General features: G+C 42.9%; 4 protein-coding genes across 5 annotated transcripts; 2 read left to right on the top strand and 2 right to left on the bottom strand.

The window, feature by feature from the left end:
- Positions 1-1038: 1038 nt before the first annotated feature.
- Positions 1039-5170, top strand: LOC116365070 (mitochondrial-processing peptidase subunit beta-like). Its single transcript, XM_031817840.1, has 13 exons — positions 1039-1175; positions 1547-1684; positions 1773-1859; positions 1954-2083; positions 2237-2435; positions 2827-2906; positions 3108-3220; positions 3565-3708; positions 3794-3954; positions 4140-4225; positions 4372-4460; positions 4580-4655; positions 4948-5170. Exons 1-13 carry the CDS (start codon positions 1092-1094, stop codon positions 5010-5012), a joined length of 1452 nt encoding a protein of 483 aa, XP_031673700.1. The 5' UTR covers positions 1039-1091; the 3' UTR covers positions 5013-5170.
- On the bottom strand, positions 4524-10880 carry LOC116365069 (dnaJ homolog subfamily C member 2). Of its 2 annotated transcripts, XM_031817839.1 has the most exons (16): positions 10680-10880; positions 9916-10106; positions 9341-9416; positions 9103-9201; positions 8411-8633; positions 8121-8186; positions 7693-7784; positions 7449-7570; positions 7191-7340; positions 6964-7052; positions 6800-6869; positions 6536-6717; positions 6088-6188; positions 5890-6000; positions 5521-5675; positions 4524-5256 (listed from the first exon to the last, which is right to left on the bottom strand). In XM_031817839.1, the coding sequence occupies exons 1-16, from the start codon at positions 10735-10737 to the stop codon at positions 5188-5190; spliced, it is 1854 nt and encodes a 617-aa protein (XP_031673699.1). In that variant the 5' UTR covers positions 10738-10880; the 3' UTR covers positions 4524-5187. The 2 variants fall into 2 exon arrangements, with proteins under 2 accessions (XP_031673699.1, XP_031673698.1); XM_031817838.1 differs by lacking the exon at positions 4524-5256 and having other exon boundaries at positions 5301-5675.
- Positions 10881-11091: 211 nt separating this feature from the next.
- LOC116365067 (26S proteasome regulatory subunit 7) lies at positions 11092-16000 on the top strand. The gene is made up of 12 exons (XM_031817836.1): positions 11092-11304; positions 11706-11743; positions 12009-12090; positions 12389-12488; positions 12636-12767; positions 12883-12955; positions 13354-13449; positions 13686-13850; positions 14163-14250; positions 14486-14688; positions 15415-15511; positions 15732-16000. Exons 1-12 carry the CDS (start codon positions 11232-11234, stop codon positions 15887-15889), a joined length of 1305 nt encoding a protein of 434 aa, XP_031673696.1. The 5' UTR covers positions 11092-11231; the 3' UTR covers positions 15890-16000.
- Positions 16001-16036: 36 nt separating this feature from the next.
- On the bottom strand, positions 16037-19140 carry LOC116365068 (uncharacterized). Its single transcript, XM_031817837.1, has 5 exons — positions 18960-19140; positions 18612-18739; positions 18075-18291; positions 17792-17846; positions 16037-17643 (listed from the first exon to the last, which is right to left on the bottom strand). The coding sequence occupies exons 2-5, from the start codon at positions 18630-18632 to the stop codon at positions 17628-17630; spliced, it is 309 nt and encodes a 102-aa protein (XP_031673697.1). The 5' UTR covers positions 18633-18739; positions 18960-19140; the 3' UTR covers positions 16037-17627.
- Positions 19141-19236: the final 96 nt, after the last annotated feature.

Below are 19236 nucleotides of genomic sequence, written 5' to 3'. Positions count from 1 at the left end.
AGGTTTTACCCACATCTACTGCGGAGAGTGTGATCATACAGTCGCCCGGAAAAGCTGGTTCTCTCATGCATGTTTCATTGTTACTTGCCTCGAAGCGAGCATAGAAGTTATTTAGTTCGTCTAGTAGGCTTGTGTCACTGGGCAGCTCTCAGCTGTGCTTCCCTTTGTAGTCTGTAATAGTTTGCATGCCCTGCCACATCCGACGTGCGTCGGAGCCGGTGTAATACAATTCGGTCTTAGCCCTGTATTGACACTTTGCCTGTTTGATGGTTCGTTGGAGGGCATAGCGAGATTTCTTATAAGCTTCCGGGTTAGAGTCCCACTCTGTAATCCATGGCTTTTGGTTGGATATGTACGCACAGTCACTGTGGGGACGACGTCATTGATGCACTTATTGATGAAGCCAGTGACTGATTTGGTGTACTCCTCAATGCCATCGTAAGAATCCTTCAACATATTCCAGTCTGTGCTAGCAAAACAGTCCTGTAGTTTAGCACTTTTTTTATAGACTGAGTCACTGGTGCTTCATGCTTTCCTTTTGAATTGATTGCACATAAAGGAAGATTTCTACATGATAGAGTGCTTGCTTTGTTATCTAACTGATAGTGTGTCCTGACTGTCATCCTGTGAACCCCGTTCATTGCTGCTTGCAGCTATATTATTTGAAATTATTTTTTATGAATCAATTTCAAGCACACAGGAAATAGACAGACTAAATAAACAAAGAGTATATGAAAAATTTAGAACATAATTACCAGGGGAGAGAATAGTAAAGCATTATGATAATTAAGTACATTCAAACCAAAACCTTTGAAAAAGTTACATACATTCACGGTCTACACAGCTTTCTTATTACTAGAGGGGGAAATGGTTTTCAAGTATTGTACAATTTCATTCTTAAAGATTATAAACAATTTTTTTCTATTAATACATTTACAATTATAGCTACATTTGTAAATGTATATTTATGAATATGACATTTTACAAATCATAATGACATGGCAAATGCTGGTGGGCGTGTTACATGCTCATTACGGCAGCTCACTGAATAATCGCACTTGCGCAATAGCCATGTCACAAAAATAATCAACATGGCGACGTCCTTACATCGCCTTACCTCCGCTGGGAGATATCTTGTAAAACGGAATTTATTGAAGACTAATGTCTTAACCAGGGTAAGTCTCGATATCCAGAAGGGTGACAATTTTAGCCTGTAAACCTTGGTAGAATTATCAATAACAGATACTTAGCTAACTATAGTAGCTAATGCAGAGGGATATCCAGGCAGCATTGCCTGGATATGCCAGGTCCTGAAGCTTTGATGAAGTAGAAAAATTCCTTCTAGTGATAATTGACTCTGCGTGTGAAATGATCATACAACTTACTTCAAACCAGTAGCATTATCTAGATATTGTTTTTATAGTCTACACTAGAATAAACTGTAATGCCCAGCCCAGTAAAACTTGCAAATGCTATCAACGTTCTTCTGTAGCTAGCTGGTACCATTAGTCGCTAATAGTACTCACTTCCACCCTTCTCATTGCAGTCCATTGTTGGTTCACACAGACTATTGGCTACGCAGGCCGCCAACCAAGTGATGTTAAATGTCCCTGAAACCAAGGTTACCACCTTAGAAAATGGACTACGTGTTGCATCTGAGGATTCCGGTCTTTCGACTTGCACAGTGAGTAACAGAGACCCTCCCACTGTTAAGTACAATCTGTCTACTATATGTGTGCTGAAGTCGGATGTCATCAATTGGTGCCTTGCAGGTTGGTCTCTGGATAGATGCAGGGAGTCGTTATGAGAATGAGAGGAACAATGGCACTGCTCATTTCTTGGAACACATGGCTTTCAAGGTTAGATGACAACCACTGCAAATCGCAACCAATGTCCATGACCATATTTGTTGCCGTTTGACATGTCTGTTCATCTGTGATGTGCGTCTGGCAGGGTACAAGGAAGCGCTCCCAGCTTGACCTGGAGCTGGAGATTGAAAATATGGGGGCCCATCTGAATGCTTACACCTCGAGGGAGCAGACTGTGTATTACGCCAAAGCATTCACAAAGGACCTTCCCAGAGGTATGACCACTGACTGTAAAGAGATTTGCTCCACTGTCTTGTCACTGAACTGTGTGTGGGCACAGATGGATAGTGGACATTTTGCTATAAGAAATGAAGAATCTTCGGTGTGGCGGAGACCATTTATAATGCTCCCCCTTCCTTGTTCTCCAGCGGTAGAGATCCTAGCAGACATCATCCAGAACAGCACATTGGGGGGAGCAGAGATCGAGCGAGAGCGAGGGGTCATCCTCCGAGAGATGCAGGAAGTAGAGACCAACCTGCAGGAAGTGGTGTTTGATTACCTCCACGCCACAGCTTATCAAGCCACAGCCCTGGGCAGAACCATTCTGGGCCCTACGGAGAACATCAAGTAGGACTCTCAACTGCCTCAGCTGGGGACTGGGTTCATTACATCACAGAATGGGAAATGTTTTGTAACCAAAAAAATAATAATCTGCATTCCTTATTGAACCAGGAAGCCTAGTCCCACTCGGATACAGTCTGTTTTCTTCCGTTTTGTGCCTAATGAACATAAACCAACTCACGAGAACAATGTTAACAAAGAAATGTACTGCAGAACAGGGCATCCGGTTAACTGTATTCATTCCCTTTATATCTGCGATGTTGTGAATTGCTCACTCCTGACTAATACACCCCTAGACTTGGTTATTCCTGTCAACTACTTAACTGTCACCTCAGACCAGTTTGCTTCATAGAAACCAGGGGATATGCAGTGACATTTCTGCTGTCTGTGTTTATAGAACAATAAACAGAGGAGACCTTGTTGAATACATCACGACTCACTACAAAGGACCGAGAATAGTGTTGGCTGCTGCTGGGGGTAGGTTTTCTCTTAAAGAGCACCATGCCAACATTTGTGAAAATGGCATGCTTATGTTTTGTAGTAATAAAGATGTTTCCAATGACATCAACCAATTAGTAGGCATTGCCTACACAATTGGTCAAAATTACACAATGTACACTGTCATTGACAAATAGCACAAAATATCTTCCAATGATTCTAACGTTGTCTTTTGAACAGGGGTTTCACACAATGAATTGATAGATTTGGCCAAGTACCACTTTGGGAATCTTCCTGCCAGATACAAGGGAGAGGCGCCAACTTTCCCACAATGTGACTTTACTGGAAGTGAGGTGAGATTGAAGGCACTTAATGTTTATCTCCAACAGGCAAACTTGCTCCCCATGGGCAATTCCATGGTAAGAGTGACACTCAGATTTCACTTTAAAATGTATTTCAAACTATGCACAAATAAATGTTTACAAAAACACATTTACTTGAACAGTGCAGATGCAACGTTTGGTAACAAAATGACAGCAAATGGCAAACCGTCATTCTCTTACTTGAACAGTGCTTTTGTTAAATGTTCAAAGTAGTCCTTGTGCATATAGTTATGGTTTGTTTAACTTTTCAGTAGTTGGTTTTTGTTTGTGAAATGAGTCACTTACTGTGGAATTTCCCCTTGTATGTTGGATAGATCCGAGTTCGTGATGACAAGATGCCCCTGGCACACATTGCCATTGCTGTGGAAGCAGTGGGCTGGTCGCACCCCGATACCATTCCCCTTATGGTGGCAAACACACTCATCGGCAACTGGGACCGCTCCTTTGGTGGGGGTGTGGTAAGTTCTCATTCATGTTCCCAGGCACCGGGACTCCTTCCAGGTCGATTCCTCCTCTTACAATCTGTGTATTGACCTTTGCCAGAATCTCTCCAGCAAGCTGGCACAGATGGCATGCCAGGGCAACTTGTGCCACAGCTTCCAGTCTTTCAACACCTGTTACACCGACACAGGCCTGTGGGGACTCTACATGGTGTGTGAGCCTGGCACCATCAACGAGATGATGCACTTCGCCCAGCTGGAATGGTGAGCACAGCTGTCACCTGAGTGGGCAGTCAAACCAAGCTGACCTGGTTATGCTGGAACAGGGTTGAAAAGGACAATGTGAAGAAAATCTGACCCAGCACGGTAGTGTGAAAGGGGGTTGCCGCTCAGTTCATACTATGACTTCTGTCCAATAAATGACTGACATTTACTTTTGTTCACCTCAGGATGTCACTCTGCACTAGCGTTACTGAGAGCGAAGTTGCAAGAGCCAAGAACCTCCTCAAGACAAACATGCTTTTGCATCTTGACGGTAAGACCACGTGATTAGGGTTTGAATTACCAATGGACTTTCAGGGGTACCCAGTTATCTGCAGACACATTGACATTTCAATTTATATGGGAGGTATTTAGCCAACCCTGCCAATGATCGTAAAATCAAATGGACCTTTTTTCTAGGATCCACCCCCATCTGTGAGGACATCGGCAGACAGATGCTTTGTTACAGCCGTAGGATCCCTCTGCATGAACTGGAGGCCAGAATTGATGTGAGTAAAGGAATGTTTCGACCCCAAATGTAAGCTGTGATTAACATAGCAAAGACACTTGTGGACTGTGTTGGGAAATTGCAGTGTCTTTATTTGAAATATGTTTATGTCCCTCGAAGGCCATAGATGCAAAGACCATCAAGGACGTGTGTACAAAATACATCTATGACAAATCGCCTGCCATCGCAGCAGTCGGTACGTTGTGATTTCTATTGTTATTGAGAACAGATTCTAATTCATTCTGTTTACTGGCATTCCCCCCCCTTCCAAATTAAGGCTATTAGGGGTCGTCAAACAAAGTTATGCAATTTCAGCTACAAATATACACACTTCATTCGTTGCCAAAACAATACATACAATATTGCACTCAGTCAAGACCTTACCTGTGCTGCTAGGGCAAAACAGTGGAATTGAACTGTTGATGATATGACTACTTACAAAACTGGTGTGGTATAAAGAGCATTCAGTACATTTCCCTCTTTTTCAGGACCAATTGAGCAGCTCCCAGACTACAACCGAATTCGCAGTGGGATGTACTGGATGAGAACCTGAGAATTGGTGCTCTCTTTAGATACTTAGGAAAGTTAACAGCGAGCAGCCAACTGTACAATATATAAACATATCAACTTTTACAAACAGAGTTTAAGTTGTGGTTGCTTTGAATTTTATTATAAAATAAAGACCAACACAATAACGTTAAAAGAAGAACATGGGGCTGGTTGTCTTGTCATTTTCTGCTTTTACTGCCAACTTGTTCCTGGGCGGCCTTCTTGGCTTTGACCATCTCCACCAGTTCCTGTAGAGGAGAGAACTAGCTTTAGGCAGGCATTCAATCTGATCAGCAGTAGAGCCCTTTTAAAAAGGTCACTTCACATTGAGTCGACATGTGCGCTATGCAGCGTTTACTGTGAAAATCGGGCTCCATAAACATTGCCTTTAAAGGTGCAGCCTAAACGTGATCAGACTTAGAATGCTACAGCTTCGACATGTCATCTAAATTGTACATACAAACAGGGATTGAAATCACAAACCGAAGGATTAACGATAAGGTCCAGCTTACCTTATATCTCTTCATACAGTCCTTCTTGGTACGTCCTGGCACAGCTGCAGCAATCTTCTCCCACCTCTCTGGGGTGCTGACTGGGTAGGTCTTCAAGGCCTGCTCTAGAAGCTTCTGCTCCTCAGTGGTCCAGGATGCAGTGTTGGCTTCAGCACCTGAAGCAGTGAGAATTGAAGATGACAGTGAATGGCTAACACTAGGAAACATATCCAGAAAGAACCCGTAGTCACTACTACACCCCCCCCATATTACTTAATCAGATCCTCAAGTGTCGGAAGTATGGAGTCGGTGACAAAGTACTTTCAGTCATGGGTATTAATCCAGTGGGCTTTTGTGCAAGCAAAAATTAACTACTGAATGACCACTCACCATCAAATCTCTCAGAGGGCACTGCGTTGTCCACTGTCTGGGGCACGGCTGCATGCTCTTTGTTAAACTTCTCAAAGGCCTTCTTGTTAATCTCATCTTTCTGCCCGGGTTCTGAAAAAGTGGCAAAGTTTCAAACGTGTTTTGCAGAGAATTACACTGACAAAGGCTCCTACATCTGGTGACATGACAGTTGCTCACCAAGCTTTTGTAAGTTCTTGGCTTTGTTGATAACATCTTTGGCTGTCCTTTTGATGCCACTGGTGGAGTGCAAGTTCATGTAGTTGGCAATGACTTCCCATCTACAGGATAGAAACAACGAAAGATTAATCACTTGAAAAGTAAAAGCATGAAATCGGCAAGGCCATCTACACCAGCAGTGGAATGTTCCGCTTCATGGACAGAACACAGCCAAGTTCATTAGGCAAACATTGCAGATAGAAATGTCATGAATATTGAACTTGTACCATTGTTCAAATTAAAGTGTGTTTCCTATGAATAGTATCAATAAAAACATGTCAATACAGAAATGTCATGAATAGAGTGGATTCCTTATTCTACATGCAAGAGGCAAGTTCGTTATGTATTTTTAGGCTCGTTTGTTCTACTTCAACATTGTGCCCTGTTGAACACAGCCCTGGGAGGGTACCTGGCGTTGGTTCCAGCAGGGAACAGGTTGACTGCTTTGATGAGCAGTGGGAGCTCTTCCTCATTCCAGCCCTTTCCTCCACCCCCGCCTCCTCCGCTGGCCTGTACGGTAGTACGGACAGCTTGCCTGGCCTGCACCTCCGCATCCTTCTCCTTTTGCAGCTGGGCATTCACCTCCTGCACCTGTACATACAAAACAATGTCAGTGGTACAGATGGAAGCTGTGTACCATATTTACACCCAGTCATCATGTGGTGCTCTCTACCTGCTTCTCCACCGCTACCTTGCCCTCCTCCTTTGAACCCAATGCCAATCCTTCATTCAGGGATTGCAGACTGGAGAAAGAAAGTGATTCCCACTGTATTGAGTTCAACTGCAGATTTGTATAAAGTATTACCAATAAGGCGAATTTAAATTAATATCCTTTACCTCACAAGCTCCAAACGGTCACAAAGTTTCTCTACATCTTCCATCATTTTCACACTATCAGATTCATTGTCACCAAAGTAATTCCAGTTCTTCAGGGGAAAACAAAACAAGAGGACAGGAAAATACTAAGATGAGTTGGGGTACCTTTAACAGCATTACAATCTTGCCCACTAATCAACAAATGTTCATTAATTCCCTGGAGAGAGGCCACCCCATTCAAGCAGCACCTTGCAAGTTGTCCTCAGTTTCTGCCTCTCTTTCTTGATGGCCTTCTTTTGGATCTCCTTCTCCTTCTTGGCCTGCTGGGCAACCAGTTTGGCCTCCTCTTCCTCCTTCTCTTTGGCCAGCCGTGCAGCATCCAGCTCTGCCTGCCGAGCCTGATACCAACACAGTCAGAAACGCATTGAAGTCTACGCAGAAACAATCTGGACACAAAGGAGAGGCAAGAATAAAACAAAATACATGTTCTAATGTGTCGGACTGACCCGCTCCTTCTCTTCCTGCTCTTTCCTCTTGGCGTCTGCTTTGGCCTTCTTCTCATTCTCCTTTCTGGCCTTCTCATCATCTTTGAATTTCTTTATCCTGGGATCAAGGCTGTAGGCCGTGTCTTTCAACAGAAACGCACCCAAACAGTGTCATTCCATGAACCCATCTGCCAGGTATTTCAGTTGAGTTAGTCATTTTCTATTGTTCATGTAAGAACAGGTATGCATGTCTAGTGGGCCTTACCAACAAGCGTCCGTAGTCTATTCATCTCTTCCTTCTTCCTGGTGGCTCTGGCTGCACGATTCTGCTTTTCAATCCATCTCCTCTCATCACGACTGAATTCAACAGATGAAAGCATACAAATCAGACACTACTGAGAATGGAAGACACAGGCAGCCTAGCGGTTAGAGCTCGGGGCCAGTAACCGAAAGGTCCCTGGTTCGAATCCCTGATCTGACTATTTGAAGATAAAAATGACAGAAAAAAAATAGGTTGATGTGCACTTGAGCAAGGCACTTAACCCTAATTTGCTCCAGGGGGGCACCGTACTATGGCTAACCCTGTAAAGCAACACATTCTACTGTACCTGGTGACAATAAAACATCTACAATACATAAATATATGACAGTGGATTGTTTTGATATTACCCACCATGTTCTGATATTACTTACCATTCTGCCTTGTCCTTTTCCTCTTCATCCAAATAAGAAAACTCTCTCCATGAGTCAAAGTTGTACCTTGATTGAGATTATGAATGGGAAACAAATTCACAATTCAAATAAATGAACAAGAAATATCAAATCATTGTGAGAAGTTGCAATACACCGCATGTCTGAAATAAGTTCCATATTCAGAATTCTTTGTCTGAAAGAGCAGTAATTCCCTTGTAGTTCAAAGTTTAAACTCAAAGGAATTTTCCGCACAATGACCAATGCTGATGGCCAGCGATGGTCTTACTTACCAAACAGAATAAAAATTATCCACATCCTCAAAAGAGGAATCCATAGTGCCAAGTCTGGGAACGTGTTTTTTAGAAGACCACCGGGCATTTCTCTCAAAAACGGGAGCATACGCCTCAAAGAAGTTATCTTTGCCTTCGCCCTTTGAAGGCACAGCGTTGTCAAAGGTAGGATCTACACTGTCAAATGCTCTTCGCTTCACAGGATCTGACAGAATCTCTATAGCTGGTATGAGATAAAAACACAAAATATTATTGTTAATAGGAGCTGAAACAGAATGTTTAGCCTCAAGAGATAACATCTACTTTATTAGTCCACCAGATAGATATCAGGCTTTTGCTTTTATCCAACACCATCCCTCCCAATATACACACACAAACACACATTCGGCTGGAGCAGAGGGCAGCTGCAGTGCCCAATGAGCAGTTTAGGGGGTTGAGTTTGTTGCTCAAGGGAACATTGGTAGTAGGTGGCACCTAAGATATTGATGCCAGCAACCTTCTGGTAAAACAATACTATATTTCATACTATAATCATTGTATTTGTATACAGAGGGAGTACTGTGAGGTATAACACCTATATAAAGACAGTTATCCAAAGGGACTTACTTTTTTTAGGATGTGCATGTGATCCCTGCAAGATTTGAATAAACCATGACTTTGGCATTGCTGACAACGTTTTTCAATGTCCTTACCTTTAGTTATACAGGTGAAGTAGTCACCGTCTCCTTCTACAATCAGCTCTCCCGCAGCTTTCCTTTTGTCAGGGTGATGCTTCAACACCATTGCCTTGTCTGTTGAAAAACATTACACTTAATATACTGCGGTAAAACAAGCTGCTATTCTAATGAACTCAAAGTAATGTCAGAGAAACCTTATGGTCAACAAATATAATGTGGTTCAGAAGACAACAGCACACATGGAAATACTCACGGGCAGCTTTGATTTGTTTCTGTGTCGCCTTGTACCTCATATGAGCCAGTCCAAGGACAGCATAGTGATCTTGATTCTGAAAAGAGAAACGCCAAGGAGGAAGACATCCTTTACTACGTACTCCCAAAAGTAGAATTCAATACACAGTGTTCCTAATGGTTCTGAAGGGAGGTCCCACTGACATAACGTCTAACTCAGTGGCAGTCGGTGCTGTTTAAGATGAGGGAGGACGATTTGTTTTATGAGCATGGCCTTATTTCTATTACAGCATATTGGATGAGTGCCATTCATATTTCATTCACCCAGCTCAATATAACGTCAATAGGTTTAGGCTACTACACGATACAACAATTTCCCCCATACCCATAATGAGGTTGCTACAACAGGTCAAGAGAAAAATTTTAGTAATGAAGAGTGACCCATTTAATACCGCCTTGCACACTTCTTGCATTCATCTAGCTGATCTAGGGTGTAATTATTAGTCCAACAGTTGCAAATGAGTGTTTCGATTGGACAAATTCAGGTATGTTTCAATTATTTTCAATAGAATCGGCAAAATGAATACACCTGACTACCTTCCAGTCTTTGGGGTCCAGTGTTCTCAGCTGGGGGAAATCCTCCAGCTGCAGCTCTTCATCCTCAGATTCCTCAGACAGCTCCTCCTCTTCCTCAAGCTCCTGGAAGGAGGCCGATACATTCCTGTTCCTCCTCTTCAGAAAGGCCTCGAACCACCGACCAACAGGTTCCACCTCGATCTGCACTGAGGCTGAGGGAGAGGAGGGCAACCATTATCCCCTCCATCTGGCTGCATTCTCTCTCTGAGAATAACATTCTGCAACCTACCAAAACAACTTCAATTCCCTTGTTAACAAAACATACATTTTGTATGAGTAAGTGTAAGCTAGGACTGTCAAATATCCTTTAATAAGTTGAGTTGTCCTCATTTTTTTTAAAGTATCACTAAATGTCCACAAATGAACAAAACATTGCCATGGTAAGTGTTATAGCTAGCTATGTGGGGCTACAGTATATGAACAAATCTGTGCAGCATTCAAAACTAAGATTCAGCAACAGGAAACACAACATAAATTATGTCCCTCTTAGTCATTTAGCTAGTTAGCGTAACAATTTTCATAGACAGTAACGTTAGCTAGCTACAATGATTGTATTAACAATATGAATTAAATAACACTTCATACTAGTATGCGTTAACTAGCTAACGTTAGCTGTTCTCTGATATACCGGTAGTTAACTAGCATAGTTGATTGCTTGCTAGCTAGCTACATAATAGCGAATTGTGTCAGTATCAACAATATTTTCACTCTCATTCAATGCTTACCAGCAATGGCATTACAGTAGACGACTGTAACATCCCCTTCTAATGCTTCTATTAGCATATTGGAAAGGTGTGCTATAACATTCAGCTGTGAAATGTATTCAGTTAAATGCTTTCTAAAGTGCTAGTATGTCGCCCGGTTTTTCAGCACACCACATGGGCCTGCTTTTACAAGTGCCTTACTGGGTAGACCTGGTTTACACTCTTATAATTCCGAAATCCCACATAGGATACCTTATATTTAGTTCCTAAATAATACTTTTAAATTTCAGAGACGATCTTCTCACAAACGAGTTATACTAGTATTAAGTATGTCGCTTAAATATGTTAAGAATATTCATACATTTGAACAGATATTGGTTGTATAAAATACATTGATTGTATAAAATATATATAAAAAACTTGGAACATTATGACAATGGTCGTCAAATAAAGGTCCGACCCCCATTTCCGGTTAATTGTGCACAGCGGAAGTAACAAACCTGCTGTGTAATCCTTGTTGTGCTGAAGCACAAAATCTTCTAGTAAAACTTTATACACAGAATAACATTAGCAATGCCAGATTATTTGGGAGGCGATCAAAGGAAAATCAAAGATGCCAAAGAAGAGGAGGATAAACCTATCAGATGTATGTGATTATATTTTTTAGCTAACGTTAGCTAGCTTGGTCAGTACGACAGTTAGCAAACGTTAACTAATTTAAGTCATTTAATGTGAATACTTTAACAAAGCTAGCTCGTTAATAACAATATGAGCTAGATAGGTACTTAACAAAAATCAAACAAGCCACGGTGATCTTTACCAGTATGGCTTAATATCATTAGTTATCCAGCCAGGGCTAATGTTAGCTAGCCTTGGCTAATGAACAGTTTGCCAGTTTTGTTTTGGACACCTATGTCACGGTGGGTTCTTTAAATTGTTATCAATTATGCCTGGATGTAAAGACAAGCTATTATAGTAATAATATTTGCATATTTAATAGCTACGAATTGGTTCTTCGTGAATGTTATGTAAATTTTTGCCCTCCAGCTTTGGATGAAGGAGACATTGCCTTATTGAAAACTTATGTAAGTATGAGCCAGTTTATACCTGTACATTAATTGATTACTATTTTACATCTTGTAGACCTAACTATAATCATAATGACCCCTGTGATGTTGTCTAATGGTGTAGGACAGGCCAATTCATTTTCCAGTTAATAGCTATTGATTAAAGGTTGATTATCACTGATTTGAAATGTCATTATCTGCTACAACAACTACATAGCCTACATTCACTGGAAAACATGCAATTCTTTGTGACTGACATCTTTGTATTGCTGGTTGTGAACAGGGCCAGAGCACTTACTCCAGACAGATTAAGCAAGTGGAAGATGACATCCAAAACCTGCTCAAGAAGATCAATGAACTAACCGGTAGGCAGCAATGTGATTATCCGTAACATCCATGTGCATTATCACTCATTTAACATTGGTAGTGTATATTGAATAGGGATTGAGTTCAGGTCACAGTTGTAAATGAGAAGTTGTTCTCGACTAGCCTGCCTGGTTAAATAAAAGGTGAAATAAAATAAAATCAACCCTCCCACAATGCTTGAAAAACATTTAGAATGTGTCTTTCTTTTCCTTAGTGATAGCAGAACATCTGTGATTTGTTGCTTTCACGTCTGACAGGTAGTGTATGTGCACTAACCTCAGCTATCTAACAATGCAGGCATTAAGGAATCGGACACTGGCCTGGCTCCCCCTGCACTTTGGGATCTGGCTGCAGACAAACAGACTCTGCAAAGTGAGCAGCCACTGCAGGTGGCAAGGTATGGCACACTTCTCAATTTACTGTATCTCACCAGCATCATGTAATAGACTTAACTGTATTAAAAAACTATGGATCTTTTTTTATTAGGTTTTGTTTTCTAGTTTGAGCTAAACACCCACATGCTTGTTGTATTTTGTTGTGGCAGATGCACAAAGATCATCAACGCTGACTCTGAAGATCCAAAGTACATCATCAATGTGAAGCAGTTTGCCAAGTTTGTGGTGGACCTGAGTGACCAGGTGGCCCCCACTGACATAGAGGAGGGTATGAGAGTCGGGTAAGGATGAAGGGTGATATCTTACTTCAATAGGAATCACGTGTGCCAATGTCCAATATTGCATAGGTAAGGTATTATTGTTAGATACTTAAGTATCTTGTGTTTTATCTTTTAGTGTGGACAGAAACAAGTACCAGATCCACATTCCTCTGCCTCCCAAGATTGACCCCACAGTCACTATGATGCAGGTAAGACGTGACACAACCGCTTGATCTCAATTCAAGATCTGTTTCCTCACCTTCATCTGCAACGATTGGGAAAGTACTTGACGGGTGAAAACAATATGGTGGAAGCTCATCCTTAGGTTGGCTTTCACCCGGTCAGCGCTTTCAGATCAGTGCAATGAAGGCCAACATCAAACTGTTTACTGCAAATGGGAAATTCCTTGAAACAGAGTTTCTATTGGACAAATTCAGGTAGGTCCCTCCCCCTTTGGTTCAGTTTGGTTCCTAGTGAATACACCTCAAGTAGTGCCTCCCTGCTTGGTGCTTAATGTTTACAGCCATGGCCTGAAATAAGGATGCTTGTCAAAGTATTGTAGCTACCTGAACTAACAGCAATGTCTCTCCCTGTCTCTGTCTACTAGGTGGAGGAGAAGCCTGATGTGACCTACAGTGACGTGGGTGGATGTAAAGAGCAGATTGAGAAGCTCAGGGAGGTGGTGGAGACCCCACTGCTCCATGTAAGTGTCTCAATTTGTCATTTATAATCATTCTACCGAATATCACAAAATATGTATAAACTATACATTCGTGACATTTAAATGAGAAGGTATCAATAAGGCAATAAAGACCTGGGTGAGTGCCCTCAGATTTCCTGCATTTGTGGTAGGGTTATTAGACATCTTGTACACTTAAAACATATTGGATCCTTCGTACCTCTGCTTATTTCTCCTCTCGTTGTCTGTTCTGCTTTCAGCCCGAGAGGTTTGTCAACCTGGGTATTGAGCCCCCGAAGGGGGTTCTGCTGTTCGGCCCACCTGGTACAGGTAAAACCCTGTGTGCCAGAGCCGTGGCCAACCGCACCGATGCCTGCTTCATCAGGGTCATCGGCTCAGAGCTGGTCCAGAAATACGTGGGAGAGGTGAGTCAATGGTGGAGGGTGAAGTTGCCCCTAGACACTGATCTTGGGTCAGTTTAGAATTTCCCCCAATAATGGTTAGGGTCGGAGGATGGGAAGCTGATCCTAGATCTGTATATAGGGTAAACTTCAACCCAGAGCTAGTCACAAAATCAAGTTAGTCACAATCAATATTGTTTTCAACCCAGAGCTAGTCACAATCAAGTTGTATTTGAATAGATTTGAGAACTCAGGATGATGGAGAATTAACTCATGAATGTGGTCCTGAATCGGTGTAAGCTTACCTTGTTCTCTGTACTTGTTTCTCTTCCTCAGGGTGCCAGAATGGTGCGGGAGCTTTTTGAGATGGCCAGAACCAAGAAGGCATGTCTCATCTTCTTCGACGAAATTGACGCTATTGGAGGTCAGCACTTAAAAAATTTAAACTTGTGTACTGATTTAAATGCAAGACAACTCTACAAAATAACACATTTATGCATTTCACAAGAAGTGGTAGTAAGTAGCCTTGTCCGAGCCAGAACAACCCATAGGGCAGGAGGCAGCTTGACGTGCACAGGGTGCTCATCTTGTCACCAGAAATAGTAGCCCTGTCTGTGGTTGTGCCTCTACTTCCATGTGGGTTGTGTCTTGTCTTGTAGGGGCCCGTTTTGATGACGGTGCCGGTGGGGACAATGAGGTCCAGAGGACCATGCTGGAGCTCATCAACCAGCTGGATGGCTTCGACCCCAGGGGGAACATCAAGGTCCTGATGGCCACCAACCGGCCCGACACCCTGGACCCGGCCCTCATGAGGCCCGGGCGACTGGACAGGAAGATTGAATTCAGCCTGCCAGACCTGGAGGTTAATACCATGTCTGATTAGAACGAGAGTAACTCTGACTCCAGTCCCTAATGGCACCCTATTCCCTTTGGATCCTGGTCTAAAGTAGTGCACTATATTAGGGAACAGGGTGCAATATGGCTGGTCTAAAGTAGTGCACTATATTAGGGAACAGGTTGCAATTTGGCTGGTCAAAAGTAGTGCACTATATTAGGGAACAGGTTGCAATTTGGCTGGTCAAAAGTAGTGCACTATATTAGGGAACAGGTTGCAATTTGGCTGGTCAAAAGTAGTGCACTATATTAGGGAACATGTTGCAATTTGGCTGGTCAAAAGTAGTGCACTATATTAGGGAACAGGTTGCAATTTGGCTGGTCAAAAGTAGTGCACTATATTAGGGAACAGGTTGCAATTTGGCTGGTCAAAAGTAGTGCACTATATTAGGGAACAGGTTGCAATTTGGCTGGTCAAAAGTAGTGCACTATATTAGGGAACAGGTTGCAATTTGGCTGGTCAAAAGTAGTGCACTATATTAGGGAACAGAGTGCCATTTGGAACGTAGCCGGACTCCTCCTGACTTGGTGAATATGCAGAGGAATAGCTTACATAGGTGGTAATAAAAAATGCATGAAGATGAATGAGTAGCGAATGAAGTTAGCTGCCAACAATTATTCCTACTGTATGAATAGTGAAGATATGAATGTAGAGTGGCCTGGCCGTGTGGTAAAGAATGAGGTGTTGTTTCAGGGTCGTACTCACATCTTCAAGATCCATGCCCGCTCCATGAGCGTGGAGAGAGACATCCGCTTCGAGCTGCTGGCTCGTCTCTGTCCCAACAGCACAGGTAAGATGACCCAACACTGTTGTTCCGGTGATGCGACACAAGGGGGCACCACTATTTTTAGTAACTGACATGTATAAAGGCTGCGTTGGAATTCTCTACCCTGCACTCTACTGCAGCCCAATGACTGGCTCCAACCATGTAGCCCACACCCTGTTAAGACATATTTGGGATGCAAGGTAGTCAATCTGAAACAATCACACCGTTTGTTTTGTCCTATTAGGTGCTGAGATTCGCAGCGTGTGCACGGAGGCGGGTATGTTCGCCATCCGCGCCCGCCGGAAGATCGCCACTGAGAAGGACTTCCTGGAGGCGGTCAACAAGGTCATCAAGTCCTACGCCAAGTTCAGCGCCACCCCAAGATACATGACCTACAACTAAACAGCGCTGTCTGCATCTGGGGTTGTTTCCCAAGAGGCTGGGGAGGAGAGTCAATGCTCATTTTCTGTCATTAAACATTACCTACACAAATAAAGTTTATTCCAGTTTGGACATTTTCTAGTTTTCATTCAATCACACATTGACCTGTACTATAAAACTGCATTGTTTATTGATGTAAAAGTCAAGCCGTAAGATATGTACAGTACATTTAAACCATCCATATATTACCACAAAAATATTGATAACTTCAAATGTACAAATTCATAGCTTTGTACCAACACAACATACAGCACTAGATGAGTGACTTGAATCGGACCAAACGCAGTGTTCAGCTGCATATCACTGATTGAAAGACACTTGACAAAACAGCAGATTATTTGAAAAGAATAGTACGAGTAACAGCTGTGAAGTGGCCTACCTGATTAGATTGTAGATTTGCACACTAATTGTACAATGACAAACTAATGATGCATTTCTTAGATATTCAGCAGGAAAGGGGTAACAAGAGGCCAATCTTTGAGAAAAACATGGTAAAAGTACCATCTATTCAACATGTCAGAGCTACAGTGGTGGGCCTATTCAGTGTTGCTCTCCTGGATCTCAAATGTAACCACTAATGGGGATGCTCTGAAAAGACCCTCGGCACTCAACATGTGACCTAAAACCTGAGTGTTGCTATTTCTCTTCTACTTTGAGACAATGCTGTGAAGAACACAAGTGCTTGAAACCATTTCAAAGACGCAGTAAATTGATAAATGACTTGCTCTTAGCATAAAACGCCAAGAGTCCTGCACGCTGCAGCCCGTAGGAATGTTAGCAATAAAACAAAACCCATCTTTATTAAATATATTTATCTCTGCTTAAAACAAGAAGTTGCACTTGGAGATGGGCGTTCAGACTGTCTCCGGTGCTGCTGGTTGGAGGTCTCCAGCCCGAACTCCCCCGGGTCACCTAAGCCTTGTTCACACTGCAGGCCTTAATGCTCAAATCAGTTTTTTAAATTCATTTTGGAATACTGACTGTCCAAACATCAAGTTACCAAATCAGATTAGTTTGTGTTCAGACATCAGTCATTTGCTGACATGGCTATGCTAGTTATCATAGTAACAACAGGTGTGTGTGCAGTGGTGTAGGTGTTTGTGCTTCCTAGCACTCAGAAGTTATGTAGCAGGCTAAGGTGACGACTCCTGCCATGGACGTTTCCCAGTTGCTTTGAATGTTCAAAATAATTTTAAACAATTAACAAGCTAGTTAGCTACCACGTTCTTGTCAGAGTAGCTAGCAAGCATCAAGAGATGCCAAATAAGTCTAAAAACACCTTGAGGGCAAATAAATCAGATTTTACCGTTCAAACACGTCAGATAGCCAGGAATCAGATTTGTACCTGACTTCAAACCACCTACGAAGGTGGTTTGAAATGTGGCTAGAAGTATCCTAATCCATTTCCTGTTCAGACTGCAGGAAAAAAGGAACAGATTTGAATGATTTATATATCTATATATAATAAAGGATTTGAGTCACTTCAAACTGCTAATGAGAACATGGCTTTAGAGCAGCCTTGGGTGCATGTGGCCCTGTGTCCCCTCCCCCTTGATGTCCCCCGTCAGACAATGTCATTGATGGCAGTGATGGTGGGCGGGGCAGTCCGGCGCCGACAGTGCAATACGGCGTCATGGACGGTGGGGAAGACCATTTCTGGGGCCACGACCCCGGTGAAAAACTGCAGGGGTGCGGAGTTTCAGCCAGCAGAGTTCCTGTTAGGAAACAACACACAGTTTGGTAGGTAGGCCTATATCTAACTGACTAGTGTTATCGGTTGCTACGGCTAGTGTCTTAAACAACCTCTAGTTCAGTTACCCTCAGGTTTTTAATAGTAATCTAGATCAGTATGTTATAACTCACTGCTGCAGCCAGCGATGAAGACACACACATCCACAGCGGCATACTCCTTGATCACCTGCAGAGAGGAAAACTCATGAGAACACCATGAAATGATGAAGTTGGAAACTTAAGAGGCGATCAGAAGTAAACACCAGAGTCCTGTTCAGCCCAACATTATGATAGAAATGTCATGAACAAGCTGACATTACGCCTAATTCTGCATGACAGAAAGGCATATCTGTTCTGTAATGTTACACTTCTGAACAGACCCCAGTGCTCTGCGAGTCGAGATAAGGTCCCTTACCAACTTGATTGCTTTGGCTCCCACAGAATCTATGAAGTTGACGGGGGTCCAGTTCCAGAATGAGGGTGTGGACAGGACAGAGGGGCTCTAGGAAACGGGTCTCCTCAGAGTCTGACTCTGTGTGGGTCTCGGCCACCTGCCCATTCCCCTGCACCTCCAAGTGGTTCTGGGAGCCGCCCCCTGCCACCACTTCGTGAGTGACGCCCAGCTCCAAATCCTGGCCCAATCACAGACGACCGAAATTGTATCAGCCAATCATATAGGAGAATGAAGGAAACCAATATCGTGTCTGCCAATCACACAAGACCAAAATTGTACCAGGCAATCACACCTCTTTTGGCTTCAAACCAACCACAACAAGGCTAACAGCAAAGCCTCTTAGAAAATGACTACGTGAAGGCCTTCAATTCTGCCGTCTGTCTGGTGTTCTGGTTACAGTGTCAATATGTGGCGTGTTTAACAAGAAGCAGGGGAAGTAAACCAAAATAGTGATATTGTGAGTGACGGAGCAGAAAATACCATATTGAATGGGCTCACCAGTTTGACGACAGCACTCATTTTTTGTGGTGACTTGTGGTTTTGGCTCTCCCTCTCTGCGCTCTCCTTCTTCAGTTTTCTTTTCGGGCTTTCCGTATAGCCTGGAGATGTACTGGGTCTACTCCTGTCTGTACACATGTTTAAATATGACGAGACACGATGGCCAAGCTGTTTTTTTTCAATGCAAGGATCCCCCACTGAACTGTAGTGTAGCTACAGTCTACAGGAGAGATGGACTAGTTTGCTAGGCCTAAAGTGCTTGACCCGTAACATAGTCGACAATAATGAAAACGTATGCAACTCTGCATATTCCACACACAGAAACACACACACGGCAGCTGAGATTACCTTCTCTTTGAGGGCGTTCAAATAAAGGTCACTGTTTGCAAAGTAGATTGATGAGTTTGAGTGGAAAATCTTAATCCCTGTGCATTCAGCTGCCTGGAACAGAGAGGCAGAATCACAGGTCTCACTGCTCATCCAACACCATGTACTTTCTCATTCTATCCCAGGGTAGTTACAGGCCAGGGCACTAAAGTTACAGGCCAGGGCACTAAGTTACAGGCCAGGGCACTAAGTTACAGGCCAGGGCACTAAGTTACAGGCCAGGGCACTAAGTTACAGG

The sequence above is a fragment of the Oncorhynchus kisutch genome, unplaced genomic scaffold, assembly GCF_002021735.2.
Source record: "Oncorhynchus kisutch isolate 150728-3 unplaced genomic scaffold, Okis_V2 scaffold1164, whole genome shotgun sequence".
NCBI lineage: Eukaryota > Metazoa > Chordata > Actinopteri > Salmoniformes > Salmonidae > Oncorhynchus > Oncorhynchus kisutch.
Note: the sequence above shows the minus strand (reverse complement) of the source record. Positions and strands in the feature narration are given on the sequence as shown.

Bases quoted from the DNA above. Each gene is read 5' to 3' on its own strand.
- LOC116365070 (XM_031817840.1), top strand. From the start codon at position 1,092: ATGGCGACGTCCTTACATCGCCTTACCTCCGCTGGGAGATATCTTGTA. The intron at 1,176-1,546 runs GTAAGTCTCGAT...TTCTCATTGCAG, and splicing joins AGACTAATGTCTTAACCAGG to TCCATTGTTGGTTCACACAG. The intron at 2,436-2,826 runs GTAGGACTCTCA...CTGTGTTTATAG, and splicing joins GGCCCTACGGAGAACATCAA to AACAATAAACAGAGGAGACC.
- LOC116365069 (XM_031817838.1), bottom strand. From the start codon at position 10,737: ATGCTAATAGAAGCATTAGAAGGGGATGTTACAGTCGTCTACTGTAAT. The intron at 9,202-9,340 runs GTGAGTATTTCC...GTTTTTCAACAG, and splicing joins GAAACAAATCAAAGCTGCCC to ACAAGGCAATGGTGTTGAAG. The intron at 8,634-9,102 runs GTAAGGACATTG...ATCTCATACCAG, and splicing joins CTTCACCTGTATAACTAAAG to CTATAGAGATTCTGTCAGAT.
- LOC116365067 (XM_031817836.1), top strand. From the start codon at position 11,232: ATGCCAGATTATTTGGGAGGCGATCAAAGGAAAATCAAAGATGCCAAA. The intron at 14,251-14,485 runs GTCAGCACTTAA...CTTGTCTTGTAG, and splicing joins CGAAATTGACGCTATTGGAG to GGGCCCGTTTTGATGACGGT. The intron at 15,512-15,731 runs GTAAGATGACCC...TTGTCCTATTAG, and splicing joins TCTCTGTCCCAACAGCACAG to GTGCTGAGATTCGCAGCGTG.
- LOC116365068 (XM_031817837.1), bottom strand. From the start codon at position 18,632: ATGAGTGCTGTCGTCAAACTG. The intron at 18,292-18,611 runs GTGAGCCCATTC...TGATTGGGCCAG, and splicing joins TGAGTGCTGTCGTCAAACTG to GATTTGGAGCTGGGCGTCAC. The intron at 17,847-18,074 runs GTAAGGGACCTT...TCCTCTCTGCAG, and splicing joins GAGCCAAAGCAATCAAGTTG to GTGATCAAGGAGTATGCCGC.